At 32.6% G+C, this 16,908-nt stretch overlaps 1 protein-coding gene and 1 long non-coding RNA gene across 4 annotated transcripts; both read left to right on the forward strand.

Annotated features, from left to right (window-relative positions):
* The first annotated feature begins 353 nt into the window (after positions 1 to 353).
* On the forward strand, positions 354 to 3,660 carry NFU1 (NFU domain protein 1). Of its 3 annotated transcripts, XM_078304123.1 has the most exons (4): positions 379 to 786; positions 1,592 to 1,728; positions 3,252 to 3,464; positions 3,499 to 3,660. In XM_078304123.1, exons 1-3 carry the CDS (start codon positions 411 to 413, stop codon positions 3,435 to 3,437), a joined length of 699 nt encoding a protein of 232 aa, XP_078160249.1. In that variant the 5' UTR covers positions 379 to 410; the 3' UTR covers positions 3,438 to 3,464; positions 3,499 to 3,660. The 3 variants fall into 3 exon arrangements, with proteins under 3 accessions (XP_078160248.1, XP_078160249.1, XP_078160250.1); XM_078304122.1 differs by having other exon boundaries at positions 354 to 786; positions 3,252 to 3,660; XM_078304124.1 differs by lacking the exons at positions 3,252 to 3,464; positions 3,499 to 3,660 and adding an exon at positions 2,946 to 3,074.
* An 8,520-nt stretch (positions 3,661 to 12,180) lies between these two features.
* LOC144555847 (uncharacterized) lies at positions 12,181 to 13,464 on the forward strand. Its single transcript, XR_013512138.1, has 2 exons — positions 12,181 to 12,561; positions 12,935 to 13,464. It is a non-coding gene; the product is annotated as an uncharacterized LOC144555847 (long non-coding RNA).
* The last annotated feature ends 3,444 nt before the right edge of the window (positions 13,465 to 16,908 follow it).

Consider the following 16,908-nt stretch of genomic DNA (forward strand, 5'->3'; position numbering starts at 1 on the left):
TAATTCGAATGTTTAAAATTTTCACATGCAAACACATCACTCGTATGATAGGCGGATCTCAATGATTTGAATTTTTAATTTGAAATTAATTTGACAGATTTTAGAATTGAGTTTACAGGAAGGAGCTTAATGAACAGCCTAGTTCTACTCGTGCTCGTATGTATCTACGGCACAAAGAACAATATTATCTAAACTTCCAATTTTCAAACAAAAGTGGCTACCATCTTTAATTCTAGGCCAGGTTTAGAAGCTAAACATTCCAATTAGCCCGTTTTGATAAATTGGGCCTACGAAAACCTTGTTGGGCCAGGTTAATCAGCGTTTTGATAACAGGGGGGCCATTAAAACCTCACCTTACGTTACCCCCCAGCTGTGTCGATTCATTGGAGCCCAACTAATTTAGCAAAGCAATGGAGTCCTCTCTCTTCACTCCCCACCGTGCACCACCTAACCTCTCCAAATCATCGCCACGTGTCCTGCACCACCTCCCCTCGCGCCTCTCCCAATCGCAGTATCGCCCCAAAACTTCCTTGAGAACGGGACGAACTGCGCTCCGCGCTGTCGCCTCCGCCTCTCCCGACCCTGTCGCTGCTCCGGCGAGTCCGTTTGAGGGATCGTCTGCGAGCGGACCCCAAACGCAGGGATTGTACACTGCGAAGGTGTACGATCTGACGGTGGAGAACGTGGATCGGGTGTTAGATGACGTTAGACCTTATCTGATTTCTGATGGCGGGAACGTGGATGTGGTGTCCGTTGAGGATGGCATCATCTCCCTCAAGCTTCAAGGTATGTATTAAGAATTAATTAGATTGATTGTTTTTTTTTTTCTTGTAGGTATGCTGTGGTAAGTATGTTAATGCAGATGTGCTAATATATTTAGAGTATGGAAGATAGTCGTGTTGCTTGAAAATTGGAACAAACCAAGAGATGCTTTTTATTGCAGTAGGCTATTCATTGTAGCATTTCTAGTAAATTACCAGTGTAACAGTGGTGTTGTACGGACAAGGTGATGTCAGTACTTAATACCAGCATAAGTATGTATCTCAGTATCTGGCTCTAGTAGAGCATGCTGATATTAAATATTGACAATGCCCAACCAGACTCAACCTTTGATTTACAATGTTAACTGAATATTGATCTGAATTGAAATTTATTCTATGAAACTTTAATCTTATAATTAACACTTGTTGTAATCCATTTAGTACTTATTATTGCAAAAGTTTTGCATGTCAAAACTATAAATTTGCTATACTGAGCTATGTTTATTATCAAATTTGGTGATCAATTGACCTTCATTAGTGAAATGCTTTGTATAATTTTTTTTGTAAATACAAGCTCTAAAAAATCCAAAACTGACCCAGAATATGTTTATAAAAATTGCTCTGTATGACCCCATAGTTTTACAATAATTGATTGGAGCTAGAAATATGCTTTACAATGTACTGAATTGTATTGCTGATCGGTGATCCTCATTAAGAGAATTTGTATCTCTGCCTCTTATGAAGCTTGTTTGTTGCATCAAATTATATTATGATAGTATCAACAAAAAAAGTGGCAAACAATTGATAACATTTATTTAATAATAAAATAGGAGCATGTGGTAGCTGCCCGAGCTCAACGACCACCATGAAGATGGGCATCGAGCGCGTGCTGAAGGAGAAATTTGGTGATACTATCAAAGATATCCAGCAAGTTGATAACGAATTACCAACAGAGACTACTGTTGAGGTTAGTTACCACTTATCCAGCACTAGTGTTATGTTTGGTTGCTACTTAAATTTAAGGAGGATTAAGTTGCTTACTCCAATTTTACACTTCGCTTGGCAGCTTAAGTCATGGTTTATGTTAATCCGTATGGAGTAAGAAATTGGGAAATGAATTTCTGTCAATGACAGTGGAGTAAGTTAATCCACCTGGCTGGAGTAACTTAACTCTGGATTAACTCCAATTTTACTTCATCTTACTCCTATTTTACTCCTCGTTTTTGCAGCTTAAGTGTGGAGTAAGGGGTTATACCACCTCTTACTCCATTTTTTACTTACAGCATGAGCCCATTTAACCATAGAACTTTTTCTGTACTTTATATATACTTACCAATTACTTGTTCCTGTCATAAAACTATCCCCACAATGCGTTGTTGTATAAGTGTAGTTGCACATTTATACGACCTTTTTTCAAAGCTTTGCAACCCAGTTTACACATTCTGGGGTTTTATTTACCAGAGACCTGAGCTTTGCAACTTACAAATTACGATAGCGGGCTGAAAAGAGGATTTTTTATCCATAGAAATTAATAAAATAAGAGGTACAAAAATGTAAAAAGTGGTTGGTTTGCAACATTTTTAGAAATATTGGGATCAACAGTCCCAATCCAAAATACAACAACAACAGCAACAACAACAAAGTCTTTAGTCCTAGACAAGTTAGGGTAGGTTAGAAATGAAACCCAACCTGAGCGAGGGTTTTGTTTCCATAAAAAGGCTATATTTTACGATGGCTCGCCATGCCTATCACAACCATACTTTTTCCTGACTTGGGACAGGTTGTTTAGAAACTACACAGGCAGAGTTAACAAATCCAAAGTATATATATCTTTATTAATTCAGCACAACTTAACAGAGATCATTGGTAGAAAAAAATATATTAAAACTTTGGATTGGGATCATTGATAGAAAAAAAATATTAAAACTTTGGATCGGAACCAATGATCCTGATCCAAAAACTTTGGACCGGGACTGTTGATCCCGATACATCTATTATTGTTGCAAATCAAACACTTTCTACTTCTGTACCTTTTATTTTATTAATTTCTACGGATAAAAAATTCTCTTACATGTCACTTTTTCAAGTTATTGTTTTTCTTCATTAAGCGGATGCCATATGATGTTGGATAAATTTATAAGTGACTAAACTAGACCTAATGCCACAAATTGGTTACGGTTGAAGGATCCTGAGGAAATGTGAAACAAGAACTGAAGAGAAACTTTCAAGAGGGGTGGAATAAACTTGATCAGTTCAAATTTAAAGTTCAATAACTCCCTTTGTAATCAAAGATGAGCAATCAATCAGTGGCATGAGGTATAGTTTTATTTTTTTTAGGATATAGTTTTATCACCTCCATATAAACTAATACAGGCAGTTAATCAAAATGGTTTTGTTTGGAATTTCCACTAAAGGCCTTCATTGAAAAAATTATCATTGTTTGACTTCATTGCATATTGTATAATTTAACATGCGGATTTATGATCTTAGGCTGTGAACAACCATCTGGAAATACTGAGGCCTGCTATAAAAAATTACGGTGGAAGTGTGGAGGTGCTTTCGGTGGATGGCGAGGATTGCTTGGTGAAATATGTTGGACCCGAATCTATTGGCAGTGGGATCAAAGCTGCGATTAAAGAAAAATTTCCTGATATTGTTAATGTTGTTTTTTACTGAGTAGATGGTTCTACTCAGTTCTATATGGTAATTTTTTAAAGCAGTTCTATATGGTAATTAGATGAAGGCATAGCCGCATAGATGTATCTTTAGCCCGTGGGCCAACACTCGTGCATTTTGTTAAGGGAGAAAAAACAAAAACAAAAACATAAAAAGTTAGGTAATGATATTGTTTTACCTTTATAATATACAAAATTCACAAAAGCCTATCACTTTTATATGATGTGGTCACTGGTCAGTGTGGTCTGCTAAAGTTCCCTTCTGCAATCTGCTAGGAAGTGTCAAATTAATAGCGCACTTTCTTAAAATATAACATTTATCATTAGTAAAATAGAAGAGCAGACGTCTGAGTCATTGGACACATCTTTCCACTTTCAACTAGCGAGAGGTAAGAATAGCTCCAAAATATGTGGATCATTTCAATATTTACATTCACGAATTGTACTTGCGATACAGTTGGGGAAAGAAGTTTACCATTGTAATGCAAAAATGAACTAGTTCTTGGATTGGAATACTACTTTTTTCATGCAATCTCCATTGTTAAAGCATTTTATGAAGTCAATAAACAAAAAAAATTAGATTGCATACTGTGACAATATATTCACTGTAGTTGAAGTAGACGTTCATATTTGGTCTAGAAAAGTTGGTGCATGTACCGTACTGGCAGGTGCAAACAAAGAGATGCTAAACAATCCAAATAATATTATTGTCGTTGATATCAGTTATCTTTGCTTCTTCTTCGTGGATTTTGTTGTGGATGTATACTGCTAGAATGAAACTAAGACGCAGAGACAAATAACAATGATAGTCCTTGTTAGATTCTACCTAATGACAGGTCTCTATCAATTTTTGTCACTTTTATTTTCTTCATTAGGATATTGTTTTCCCGTGAAATATTTTCCAAATCTAGCAAGATAAGTTGGTCATCATAAATTGACAATCTCTTGAGTCTTGGCTCAGAGAAAGAGAGAGAGACGCTCTGCCAAAAAAATTCAAAAAACGAAAAAAGAAGTAGAGAGAGACACGGAGCGAGGAAAAAGGTTACCTCTCCTTGCAGGAGAAAGCTGACTCGGATCATGCGTTGATAAAGCCACTGCACATGTTAGAGTGCTCAGTGGTAATTACTGTGGCTTTTATTGCTAGGGCTGTGATTTTGATTTTTTACAGGCGTGCATTCAAACTTGATTCTTTTGTCATGTGCTGCATAAAATAGAGGATGTGTACTAATGTACTATACCTCCAAAAAAAAAAAAAAAAACGAAAAGATTTCACAAAAATATTGTGAAAGTTATATTAGGTCAAAGCATAAATTGTCACAAAATTATAAAACGCACTATCTTAAGATTTTTGTTTTTAAATTAAAAACACTTTTCTTATATATCTATGTGATGTTTAATAGGGATCACATTATGTCAGGTGCCCCCTCTTGAATTTTGAGTTTTAATAGAGATCTATTGGTTTTGACCGACTTTGGTTCTTCTAAAATTTTTTTAGTCCCTTGAATTTCTGATTTGTAATTCGAGTTAAATTTAAATTTAAAATTAAAATATTTTTTAAATTATGATTGGTAATTAGAATTATAAGTTAAAATATTAAAAATTATAAGACAGAGTATTGGATTTTTTTTTTTTTTTTGAGAAAGTGGGTGGTACCCACTGATTTCATTACGAAACCAACATGTTCAAATGCTGAGTAGCTCCAAACAACTAGAGTTTTTCAGCATATACAAAAGATACTAGCAAAAAACCAACATAAGCATAACCAAAAGAAAGTATATAAAAAGAGCATGCCTAAAACAGATAAGGCAAAGTAAAACTAAAAACTATGTTATTACAGCTAAAGCAAACTATTAAGCTAAGTAGGCAGGTTTGACCCAAGTATAAGGGTTGTATCGGCCTGACCCAGTGGGGTGGTTACCCCTACCTCTTCTTGGTTCCCTTCCTCCTATGTTGTAATTCCCTCTTCCTCTGATAGTAAATGAATCATTTCCTGCGTATGCAAATCATTAGTATCTAAAGGTAAGATTAAAGATAAATGAAGTAAAAAACCAGAAAGTAGAGTTTTGCATCAAAAACTAACAAAAGAGATGATCTTAGAGCCCATATATTTTAGAGATGGAACACAAGTGTTTTGAAAACACATCTTGTTTCTTTTCAAGTCAGAATTGGAATATACATTAAAATATTATTTTTTTAACAACTAATTAATTAATTAATTTAAATTTAATTAACTATTGTTTTACTCACGAAAATACTGGATCCGCCTGCTGAGTAGACAAAACAAACATATTTGCAACACACTAGTCAACATACTTGTATTGAATAAAAATAATACTAAGAAGATATCACGAGTTATCTTTGGTTAGAGAGCAAGCAATACCTCAGTGAATAGGTCGATTTCATTGGTGGATAGGAACTTCCCATCGAACGGTGGATAGTAGATCCGATCTCTTTTTAATTTACCACTCCACCTATCACGGCTATCACCTATACCACAAGAGAAATAATACCAATTTAATACAATGATTGTTATACTGGTTTAATCAATTCAAGTTGTACGATAACAGTAAAACTATATATTATAATGAGTTAGGCTGGGGTGCTATGGATAGCATAGTGGCCTCTATGCTACGGCTCAATATTCGAGTTTTCAAAATTCAAACGGTCGATCCGAACCGTTCATCTTATTCTCCATATTAATATCTGCTTGGAGACCAAATTTTATAATTTTCTGAATTTTTTTACTATTTATTAAGTATTTTACAAAATTGTTGATCCAACGGTGGCTGCACAAAACAGTAAAACCGTTGGATTAGCGATTTTGAAAGTGGCTTAATAAATAGTAAAAAAATTCAGAAAATTATAAAATTTGGTCTCCGAGCAGATATTAATATGGAGAATAAGATGAACGGTTCGGATCGACCGTTTGGATTTTGAAAACTCGAATATTGAGCCGTAGCATAGAGGCCACTATGCTATCCATAGCACCCCAGCCTAACTCTATTATAATATAAAACATTAGACAATGTAAATATAAATAATCATCTAGAAAACTAAATATAAATAAACTACACAAAAATTATAAATATTTGACAATATAGGTATAATTCTCAAATAATTTCACTCTAGAAAATAAGGGCCTGTTCAACACGCAACGGTTCCCGTGGAAAAAGAAATTCACTCAGAGTGAATTTTTTTTTCCACGTGCACAGTATTTTGACCATTCAAATTAAATTCGAACTCAAGCCCATTTCTGTTCCTGCTTGACAGCCTAAGAGGCCCTAAGTCTAGATTTAATGAGATGTAAACATATCTGCTGTGATTCTTTGAGAAACGCATGACTAGGGGTGTTCATCGGTTCGGTTGAAACTGAACCGAACTTGGCAAACTAAAGTTATAATTCAATTTTAAAAATAGAACCGAACTGAAGTTTTATTTCGGTTTGTTCGGTTCAAACCGAAATATATTAAATTCTTTTATTTAAAATAATTGATTTATAATAAAGCAAAGTATATTAAGAAATAAACCAGAGTATTAAGAAATAAACCAAGTATTTAAAGCAATTGATTAAGAAATAAACCGAGGTGGTTCCGATCAAATTCATATTATATGAAAGTTTGGTCGGTTCGGTTATTTCGGTTTTGAAAATTTTCAAATCGAACCGAACCAAAGTTATAATTCGGTTTTAAAAAGCCATCCAAACCGATCAAATAAACCGAAATAACTGAACCGTTTAAACCGAACTAATTTGGTTCGGTCCAAAACCAATTAAACGGAACCGTTTGAACACCCCACACATGACCCTGCCTTTTCAAATCTATCAATTTATTCGTTTTGAGATTTGTGATTATCAAAGAATCACAGTGAGCGTGCCTCGTTATGAGCGCACGGCAAAGGTTACTGTTAAATAAATTGAATTTAGAAAAACGAATGTTCATGAACACTTAAAAAGTAATGATGCTTAAGTGTTTCCGTTATATCATATATCAACATTCAAATTGCAGCTTTCTCTCAAAAAATCATACAAATTGCAGCTTTAAACACAATTTTTTTTAGGAACTGAGTCTTGTTGCGGCAGTCCGTGCACATGTTTTTTGTGTGGCAAGCTAGCTCAGAGCTTTGCGGGGGCTGTTTTTTTTTTGTCCATGGCTAAGCACATTGGCTTTTTTCTGCACGTGGTTTGAACGGTGCTGTGTTGGAATTGATTCTAATTAACAGTGCAGCCGAGAATTTTAATTTTTATTATTTTTCTTTTTAGCAGGATGAAAAGGTTGGCAAAGTTCAGAAATCAATTTTAGTGATATGTGCTGAATTTCGATTTTTTAATTTTTAGTATGAAGGGCAATATTTAGCTAGCTAACTATGGTAAGTGTATTTTTTTTTTTTAAATGCAAGTATTTTATTATAGAAATCTAGCATCCAAATTTCATTAATGAAGTTACACGGGGTGTCAAATTTTACAAAATTCGAAGAATATGAACAAAAAAGGTTAAAACGAATATTTTACATTAATTAGTCGTATAATTTATATTGAACCAATTTCTAAATTCACGCATTATTTCCATCGTAACTAGCTGATGATTAGGGGTGTCAATGGTACCTTTATAGCCGTTTACCCGATCCGTATCGTATTCGATAAGATGGGTATGAGTAAGATTTTGTTTTCGATAACTTATTGGGTATGGATATGGGTAAGATTTTTCTTTCGTTAGCCAAATGGGTAAGGGTACGGATAATAGCTATTTCGTACCCGTTACCCTATAGGGTAATTACAAAATTTTAAATTATATATATTCAATTTAGCACCTAAATTTACTCTTCCATTTCAGCATTTCTTAATTGTGCCTTTCTATTTTAGCGCACTTTAATTGTGTATTTCTATTCCAACACCTAAATTTACTCTTTCCTATATATTTTTCTTGTCTTTTTATTCAATCATAAGGATGAAAAGTAAACTCTGCGAGAATACTCTCATTTCCAATTCAATTTCCTCTGAACTTTGGAAAATCTTTACAGTATAATAAATCAAAGTTTTTGATATGACGTTAGTTTTGTGAATTTCATGTTTGTTTTGTCTTTTCCTCCTAGAATGAGAATTCATCTTTTTCCTTGATGATTGATATATCATTAAGGTTGTGTTGCTTGTTAATCTCTGACAGTGTTCCCGGTACTTATTTCAGATATATTGGTTCGTGAACAATGTAATTATTTTTGGCAGAAGTATTATGTCTCAGTTGAACTATGCTTGAATAAATTATTTTATATATTTTTGTTTCTCTTTTATTATTCAGTGGTTTTTTTTGCTTCTCTTTTGTTAAATGTGTTTTTGAGCAATAATTAATTAATGATGTAATTTTGTTATTTAGTATTGTATGTTTTTGCTATAAAAATATTAAACATATTATTTTTATTTGCATATTTTGCTATTTAGTTAAATAATTGAATTTGTTTGAAGTTATATTCGTATTTTTGAATTTTCTTGCTTTATAGAAAACAATTTAATTAGAATTGATTGCACATTTATTTATTTTTATTATTAATTCAATTACACATGTGTGAAATGAATGAGTTTTTAATGTTCTATTTGTAAAATATAATAAAATTAATTATCATATTAGTATTATCCGTTATTCACCCGCTACCGTTTCATTACCCGATAATATTAGCGGGTATGGGTAGGTTAGGGTAAGGTCAATTTTTAATGGATAAGGGTAGGGTATGGATAAGATCAATTTTAATGGGTATGGGTATGAAAATATCACCACCCGACCCGTACCGTACCCATTGACACCCCTAGTGATGATTGTGCGCAGGGCAGATCCAGTAAGAGCTAGTTGAATTTTAAATTTTTATAGAGATATATAGATTTGGATCAACTTTGCTCACTTCGGAATTTTATTTGCCTACTCTGGAATTCTAATTTGTAATTAAGGTTAAATTTAGGATTAAAATCAGGATATATTTCTTAAATTCTGATTGGTAATTTGAATTAGTAATTAGAAGTCAGATTGTTGTTTTTTTTATCTAGTATCCGATTTGCTAACGAGTTTGAACCTAATTAGCTATTTAAATCCAATTTGTTATTTTTTTGCCAACCCTGATGAAAATTATGAATCAGTCTTGATTATGCGACAACGATCTCTTTGTATGACAAAACAAAGTATAGTTTGGATTCATCCTATCAATTATAATTTGATGTCAGTATTGCATTAAGAAATTTGCCTTGTGTGAAATTAAAATGCAACCTTGGTTTTGTTACTTTTATTATAAAAAAAAAATTAAAAAGAATAAATAAGGTTGAGGATTTAGTTGGAGATGATATCAGTGCACATCATACAGCAATTAGATAAGAAAATAAAACTTAATTCTATGGCAAATAATTAATGCTAACTACCTAGAAATAAAGAAAAGGTTTACTTTATGAATCTTTTACGTGATTTAGGCAAAAGAGAAGACACTCGCCAAGGATCGAGAGGTCAGCCATTTCGTTTTGTGACCCCCTTTGATTTTGACTAATGAGTTTATTCTAGGAGACCGTGGCACTTGTTCCCTCGTTGATCCTCTCCAGTACATTTTTGAACTGTAATTTACCAGTCCAATGGTTTGTTCCACTAACAACAACTTTCCGAGTTCTATTGACAAAGCAAATGGAAATTTTAATAATTTATTTTTAGTTATATAATTCTCATTTGACAAGTCTTTAATAATTTTGATTTTTTTTTTGTCATTCAGTATTTATAAACATCATTTAGTCACCATTCAATGAAGTTTTAAGATCAGTATTGCATAATAAAATTATAAAATTAAAATTATATTGTCTTGTTAGTGTTAGTACAGGTGAAACAAAAATGTTAAAATAAATAATGTAAATTCTATGATAATAGTTGTGGCATATAATAATAATATAAACTTGTCCGTAAATGATCGTTGCATCGATTAAAATAAATAGAATAGACACTCACATTGATAATAATTATGATACCTCATCTTTCATTTATATCCTTTTAATATTTTTTTTCAAAAATTATTACTAGTAATTTTTCCTCATGTAAAATTATATGAAATTTATTCATCCAGCCTTTTAAATCTCATTTTTTCTATTCTGCCCCTGCTATCTGATGCTACGGTTCTCCATTTTTCCGTAACAATGGAGATGAGAATGGTTCCTGCTTTTTTTTTGCTTTTAAAACATTTTTTTTCAAGTTAGTTACTGCTTTCTTCCTATAAGCGGCTTCACGCTTGCTTTAATACCAATGCAGAATTATGCATCTACTAAAGCAAGGATTTTAATACGAAATAAATGACATCAAAGTTCGTGCACGAAACATCCATTGTATATTTGTATATGTTGCCACGTCAGCTCAGCTTCTATTCTATCATTGTGCACGGCAACTGAGAAAACATTGTGCTTGTAACTTTTGGCTCTTTTGAGATTCCTAACGATTATAATATGGATCCAAATCTTTGCTGAAATTCGAGATTATTAACAGTAATCCTGAAATTTCTGAAATCTCGAATTCAGTCGTTGAAATGTTTCGAGATACGTGCAAAAAATTAATTGTTTTGAGATACGTGCACATAAAAAGTTTGACGACTGGATTCGGAATTTCAAGAATTGAGCAAGACCGTACAATTTTGTTGCCACTAAATCATGAGAGCCAATCTGTTATTGTTTGTTAAAAAAAAGTTAAATGGAGTGAAATTGGAATGTGTACTAATTGGGTGTTATATACTGCTATTAATTATTTTGGAAACGATATTTTTTTTTTTTTGAAAAAGCATTGTAAGCGCTTGATTATTGATATTTTCAAGCCGAGTGGTGCAAGTACCAATCATCTAACTTTCCTCTCATTTTGAAAGAATATTTGGAGTTCAACAATTTTTGTTTTTTTGGAAGAATGTACCAATCATCTAGCTTTGCTACCACAAAATTTAGATGTCAAACTTTATTATAGTTCATCTTCCGCATTATACTTGAAATAAAACTAAGCAACGAGTCTAAGCTATAAAATTTTATTTTATTTCAAAATTCAAAAGTGATATATACTATTTTTGTAAGCGATAAAGATAACAAAAGTTGAGGGTATATACTAAATGAGGAGGGTTATTATGCCTTCATTTTTTGTGCCTACACCATGTCTCCATCTTTTACAACTTTAATAAGTCAAAATAAAACCGTTAGATGTGATCTATGTTATTTTCTCTATGTGCTCATAAAAAAATTATAATAATTTTTTTTTTATGTGAATCAATAAGTTGAAAAATCAACGTCTAGAAATTATCCAAATTGGTACATTTTTTACAAGCTCTTAATGACAACCAAAATAAAATTGAAATATCATAATTTTTTTCACGTACATAGATAAAATGTTGTAGATTATATCCAACTTTTTTATTTTAACATTTAAGTTTAAAATTTTGAATTATTAATTTTTTTAAAAATAAAGGCACAGTGGAAACACAGAAAATTGAGTCATTTGAACCATCTTCATACTACATATATAAATTTACATATATATATTTAAGCTCATTGACCACCTCCCCCACCCACCCACACACACACATTTGTTTCATATGAAAATATAAAACGGTTCGAATATTTGAACTTTAAACTAGAGAAATATAAATATAAATACAGAGCGGTACTTGGTTCATAAATATTAAATCACCTTATTGGACCATCTCCTATTATAAATCAGTGACTCTTCAAACGCAGTTAAAGGCCACCACTACCCACCATTTACCTCAAAAGATTTCCCAGCTGCTGCCTCTGACTCCAAATCTCTTGGCTTTTACTCCCTCACCTCTTTCTTCCTTCTCTCTCTCTCTCTCTCTCTCTCTACAAGGTGAGCACTGTGGTGTGCCTCCTTGTTTCTCTCTCCACTCTTTCTGGCATTGACTTTTTCGCTCTTGATGTGAAGTCTCTTTGTTTCTTCTCTCTCATGTAAAATTAACCTTATATATTACCAAGGTTGCTATCTGTATTACATCCTTGTACACCTCCATCTATATATCTTACTATCCCTATGCTCTTTCTCTCTCTCTCTCTCTGTTGAAATCTTACCGTCCCTTAAGCACGACGGATGGAAAACATGCAAGTCTCCATCGGTTTCTTCAAATACCTAGTAAGTGTAAACAAATTACAAAAAAAAAAGAATGAAGGAGAAACAACTATTATATATCATTTCTTTGTCTACTTATTTCATCAAAAATTCTGTTGCATATATATCCTATGTATTCAACTGAAAACGAACAAACATGCATCTTCATCTATGTGCATGCATGGAACCATGTGAGTGGTTCTGTGGTTGTCGTAGCCAAAATAGTCTAGCAACAGTACTGTCACACATTACAAGGAATATCATATGGAATCACAAATCAAAGCATATATAACCATTTTTTTGTAATGTACTTTGGACTAGGCAATTTGACTACATTAATTAAGATTCTGTTTCTTCTGATGTTAATAACCAATTTTTTTTGGGATGCTATTTCTAGGAAGCTATGCACTCAGAACCGGCTGTTCTACAATATCTGAATTATCCCAAAGGTGCTTCTAGGAGTCTCATTATTCACCAAAAAATGTTTAGCTTAAATGTTCTTCAATACTTTTAGATTTGAAATGACGCTATCCTGATTGAGCTTTTTCTCCACCGTCAGTTTTTTATTTTATTTTATATTTTTATTTTATAATATAACCTGTGTTATCCCGTTCTTGACCTTGTAAGACCTTTTCTTGACCTTGTAAGACCTATTCTATCTTTCTCCTATTCTCTTTCTTTCTCAAAATTTCTACCTCCGCTACCATGTCTATCCCTCCTGAGCTGGTTTTCACCATAGACTTTGAAGTATCTACACATTTTGTACAAAAGGAATGCTATTTTAGGATGCTTTATATTTCAAATTGCCGTCAAACTATTTATGTTGAAGTTTGATTAGCTCTTTATTTGTATTTTTTTTATTTTTTGTTTCTTTTGAAAAAAAGTGTAATTTTCGATGTTTGAGTGCAAAAGGATGAGACAGTGAAATATTCTTCTTGGGACAATATGATGTGGTTACTGAATGGGACCATAGAGGGCGTGTTTGGATTAAATGGACCTACTCACTGCATTATGGGTCCCACAGATATTAATTAGATGAATTAATATTCTCTGCATATGTAGTATTTTAGATTGCAACTGTATCTCTCATGATATTATCTGACATACAATTAACTACAGATACGTAGAGCTAGCTACTAGCTAACAGTCTAACACACATATCATTTTATTGAAGTATTAATCTCCATTGTTATACTTTTCATAGGTATTATTTGTAAAATCCAAATTCACTAAAAAACCAGAATAACTGAATTAAAAAATGCCAGTTTGCTTCTAAATATGGTCTCAAAGACTCAAAGTGAATTTGAGATTAATCATAAACACATGCTAAAGATTTGTATAGTTAGTAGCTAGGGACCTAGGGTGAAAGGTTTTATAAATATGCCTCAAGTAATTTATCCGTTTGGTTGCGAATTTTGGCCTTCTCTTCCCTAAATTTACTTATTTTTAATTAAACGCTTATTTAGGATGATCTTAAATCAGAATATGGTTGCATATATACCGACGTATAGAAAACAACTGCATTGTCGTATATATATATGTCCATTTACATCTTTGAGTTCTTTCAATGCTAGCTATATGTACCAACTACCAACTCAAACAATATCAATTTTCTTTTCAAAATGTGAGCTACTGCAGTACACCAATTAATATTAAACAACTTTGAGCTGCATTTTAGAAAAAACACTTCTGAGCTTTATCAATTACTCTTCATTCAATGATCACAAATAAAGTTGAACACGAACAACATGTTGACTGTACGTGGTATACAGCAAAATATACCTAATCTTGTTTTGTGTGTGTATATAACACATGTACTGGAATTGGTCGTTGTAAAGCAAAAAAGCTATACTTTCAGCTGGCACATGCTTTCTGCTAGCAAACAGTTGAAAGCTTTCATTGAGGAAGAGAATAGATCTAGAGCTTGAGGAGTCGTGCAATGAGTACAGGCCTCTCTTGAAAGGTTTTATTGGTTGCTGCCAATTGGGTCATTTCGTACCTTCACCTGGAAAGTTGTGGTAAAGAATATGTGCAATTTGGTGGCGTCTCTTGCTTGCCTCCTGAGGTAACATAATATTTCTGTTTAAATCCAGACCGTCTAATTAGAATCTCGACCAATCTGAGGTGACACGAATTCCCTAATAAAGGCTTCAAACCAAACTCATCTCTCTTCTACTGTTGTGCTCCAGAATAAAGGTTCTCTCAAATAGTGCACACAGGAATATTGATTCTTTGCTCTTAGTTTAATTGTCATGTCATTCACTAGTCTGTCATAATAAATACACATATGTGATCGATTCTTGTACAATGTATATGCATATGCACACGTATACGCCTAGCTAATATATTTTTAATAGAAGCTATACTATATATATACGAGGAATTCAGATCCATTGCAATATATACCGAAGTACAATGAGATCTGAGTCATCAGTTTTAACCTGGCACGAATCTTGAAGCAGACTGCAGACCCCTGTATCTACAGTATTAGGCCCCAAATTCTTTTTGGCCTGACTGGGGACTCGTTGTATCGAGTATTGTACCCGAGAGGATACGAACTCATGTATATATATGACTGGATATTGTAACAGATTAGTTTGACGACCGTTAAAATAATTTATAATTTTAAAATCTGACAGGTAAAATATATATTATGCGTATCATATTAATAAAAAAAATGATGAAATTTAATGTGAGTTTCAAGTTTAATCAAATGACATCAAGTTTATAATGGTCTATATTTAACGATATTTAATTAAATATCAAATGCAAAGTAATACGGAAAGTGCGTACGTATTTCTTTTTCTATTTTTAAAATTATTTTTGACATGATTTGAAAAATAAACACCGTTTATGTTATAAGTTGTTAATTGTCTTATATATAAGCCTGTACATACATTGTTTTTAATATATGTAGAGAGGTTGTCTATGATATCAAAACATTTGTTTCAGAGCTGTGGTGTAATCAATTAATTTTTTAATTTTCAAAGTTCAAACGGTCGATTCAAACTGTTATATACAAGAATGTGATAGTATTCGTGAGGGTAAAAAGTGACTATCTGCGAGGGTATATCGACAGAAATGTGTTTTTTCTATTAGCGACGATAGTATCCGCGAGGGTATACTGACAATATCTCTCATGGATATTGTCCCATTCTTGTAATAATTAGATGTGATCTTTATATTAAAATGAGCTTGAAGACCAAATTTTATATTTTTTTTAAATTTTTTTACTATTTATTAGATAAGTTTTAAATTGTTGATTTTAATAAACAGTGAAAAATTTATAGATCACCGAAATCAGTAATTTTAAAACTAGATTAATAAATAGTAAAAAAAAATTAAATAAAATAAAATTTGAACTCTAAGCACATTTTATTATAGATTAAATATTGAACGATTTAGATCGACTGTTTGAACCTTAAAAATATAAAAAAAAACGAAGCGTTTGTTCCACACCCTTTGATATTATTTACCATATGTTTGTTTCAAATAATTTAGTGCAATACTACTCCAGTCTCCCAATTATCAAAGAAAACTATAGCAATCAGTGCATCGTAAGCCATGCAAATAGCTGGTGCAGTGTACTCAACTTGAATTGTACTATCCCTTCCCTTGGGAAAACTATCCTTGAAACACATCAATTGTAGCAACCTACTCCCTCCTTTAGCATTAACTTGGCCTACATCACAAACCTTAGTATGGAAAGACAGAAAGAAATAGAGCCCATTGCAGGGAAAAGATGTTCGAAAGGTACTGTTCCATGTCAGATCTGCATGAAGAGATATTATTGCATAGCACATGGTAAAGGTTACGGTGGTAGTTTAGTTTTGATAGCGTTGAGGTGTAGAGTACGTAGAGCATAAAGGCTATGTATAAGGTATGATTGGCGTTCATGCTGTATATCCCAACTCTCTTCTCCTTCCCTTCATGAGTTTATAGAAATCCTCTATAGCAAGTTAATAACCACAGTTGCAATTTTTTGTGTGTGTGTGTGTGTGTGTGTGTGTTTTATAATAATAATAATAATAATGATGATGATAGCCAAATTAGGAAGGTGAAGATATACACTAGAGAAAATCTTTTAGTTATTTTATTCAGGGGTGGATCCAGGATTTTTGTGAGGAGGTAAAAAAATATCGAATCGGGTTTAAACCTGTTAACTAATTAGATAGTTCGATAAAAAACAGTGCTTTAACTTGTACTTTTCAATACTCTGATTTGTAATTTTTGATTCTCTAACCTATAATTTTAATTATCAATCAAAATTTAAGAAATTTATTTTAATTTTAACTCTAAATTTAACCCAAATTACAAATCAAACATCCAGAGATGAGTAAAAAAAATTTCAGAGAGGACAAAGTCGATCGG

The sequence above is a fragment of the Carex rostrata genome, chromosome 6 (genome assembly GCF_964058835.1).
Source record: "Carex rostrata chromosome 6, lpCarRost1.2, whole genome shotgun sequence".
Taxonomy (NCBI): domain Eukaryota; kingdom Viridiplantae; phylum Streptophyta; class Magnoliopsida; order Poales; family Cyperaceae; genus Carex; species Carex rostrata.

What these genes read in the sequence shown, in the direction of transcription:
- NFU1 (XM_078304122.1), top strand. Translation starts at nt 411, where the DNA reads ATGGAGTCCTCTCTCTTCACTCCCCACCGTGCACCACCTAACCTCTCC. An exon ending in CATCTCCCTCAAGCTTCAAG is followed by an intron (nt 787 to 1,591) that starts GTATGTATTAAG and finishes ATAATAAAATAG; the next exon opens with GAGCATGTGGTAGCTGCCCG. An exon ending in CAACAGAGACTACTGTTGAG is followed by an intron (nt 1,729 to 3,251) that starts GTTAGTTACCAC and finishes TTATGATCTTAG; the next exon opens with GCTGTGAACAACCATCTGGA.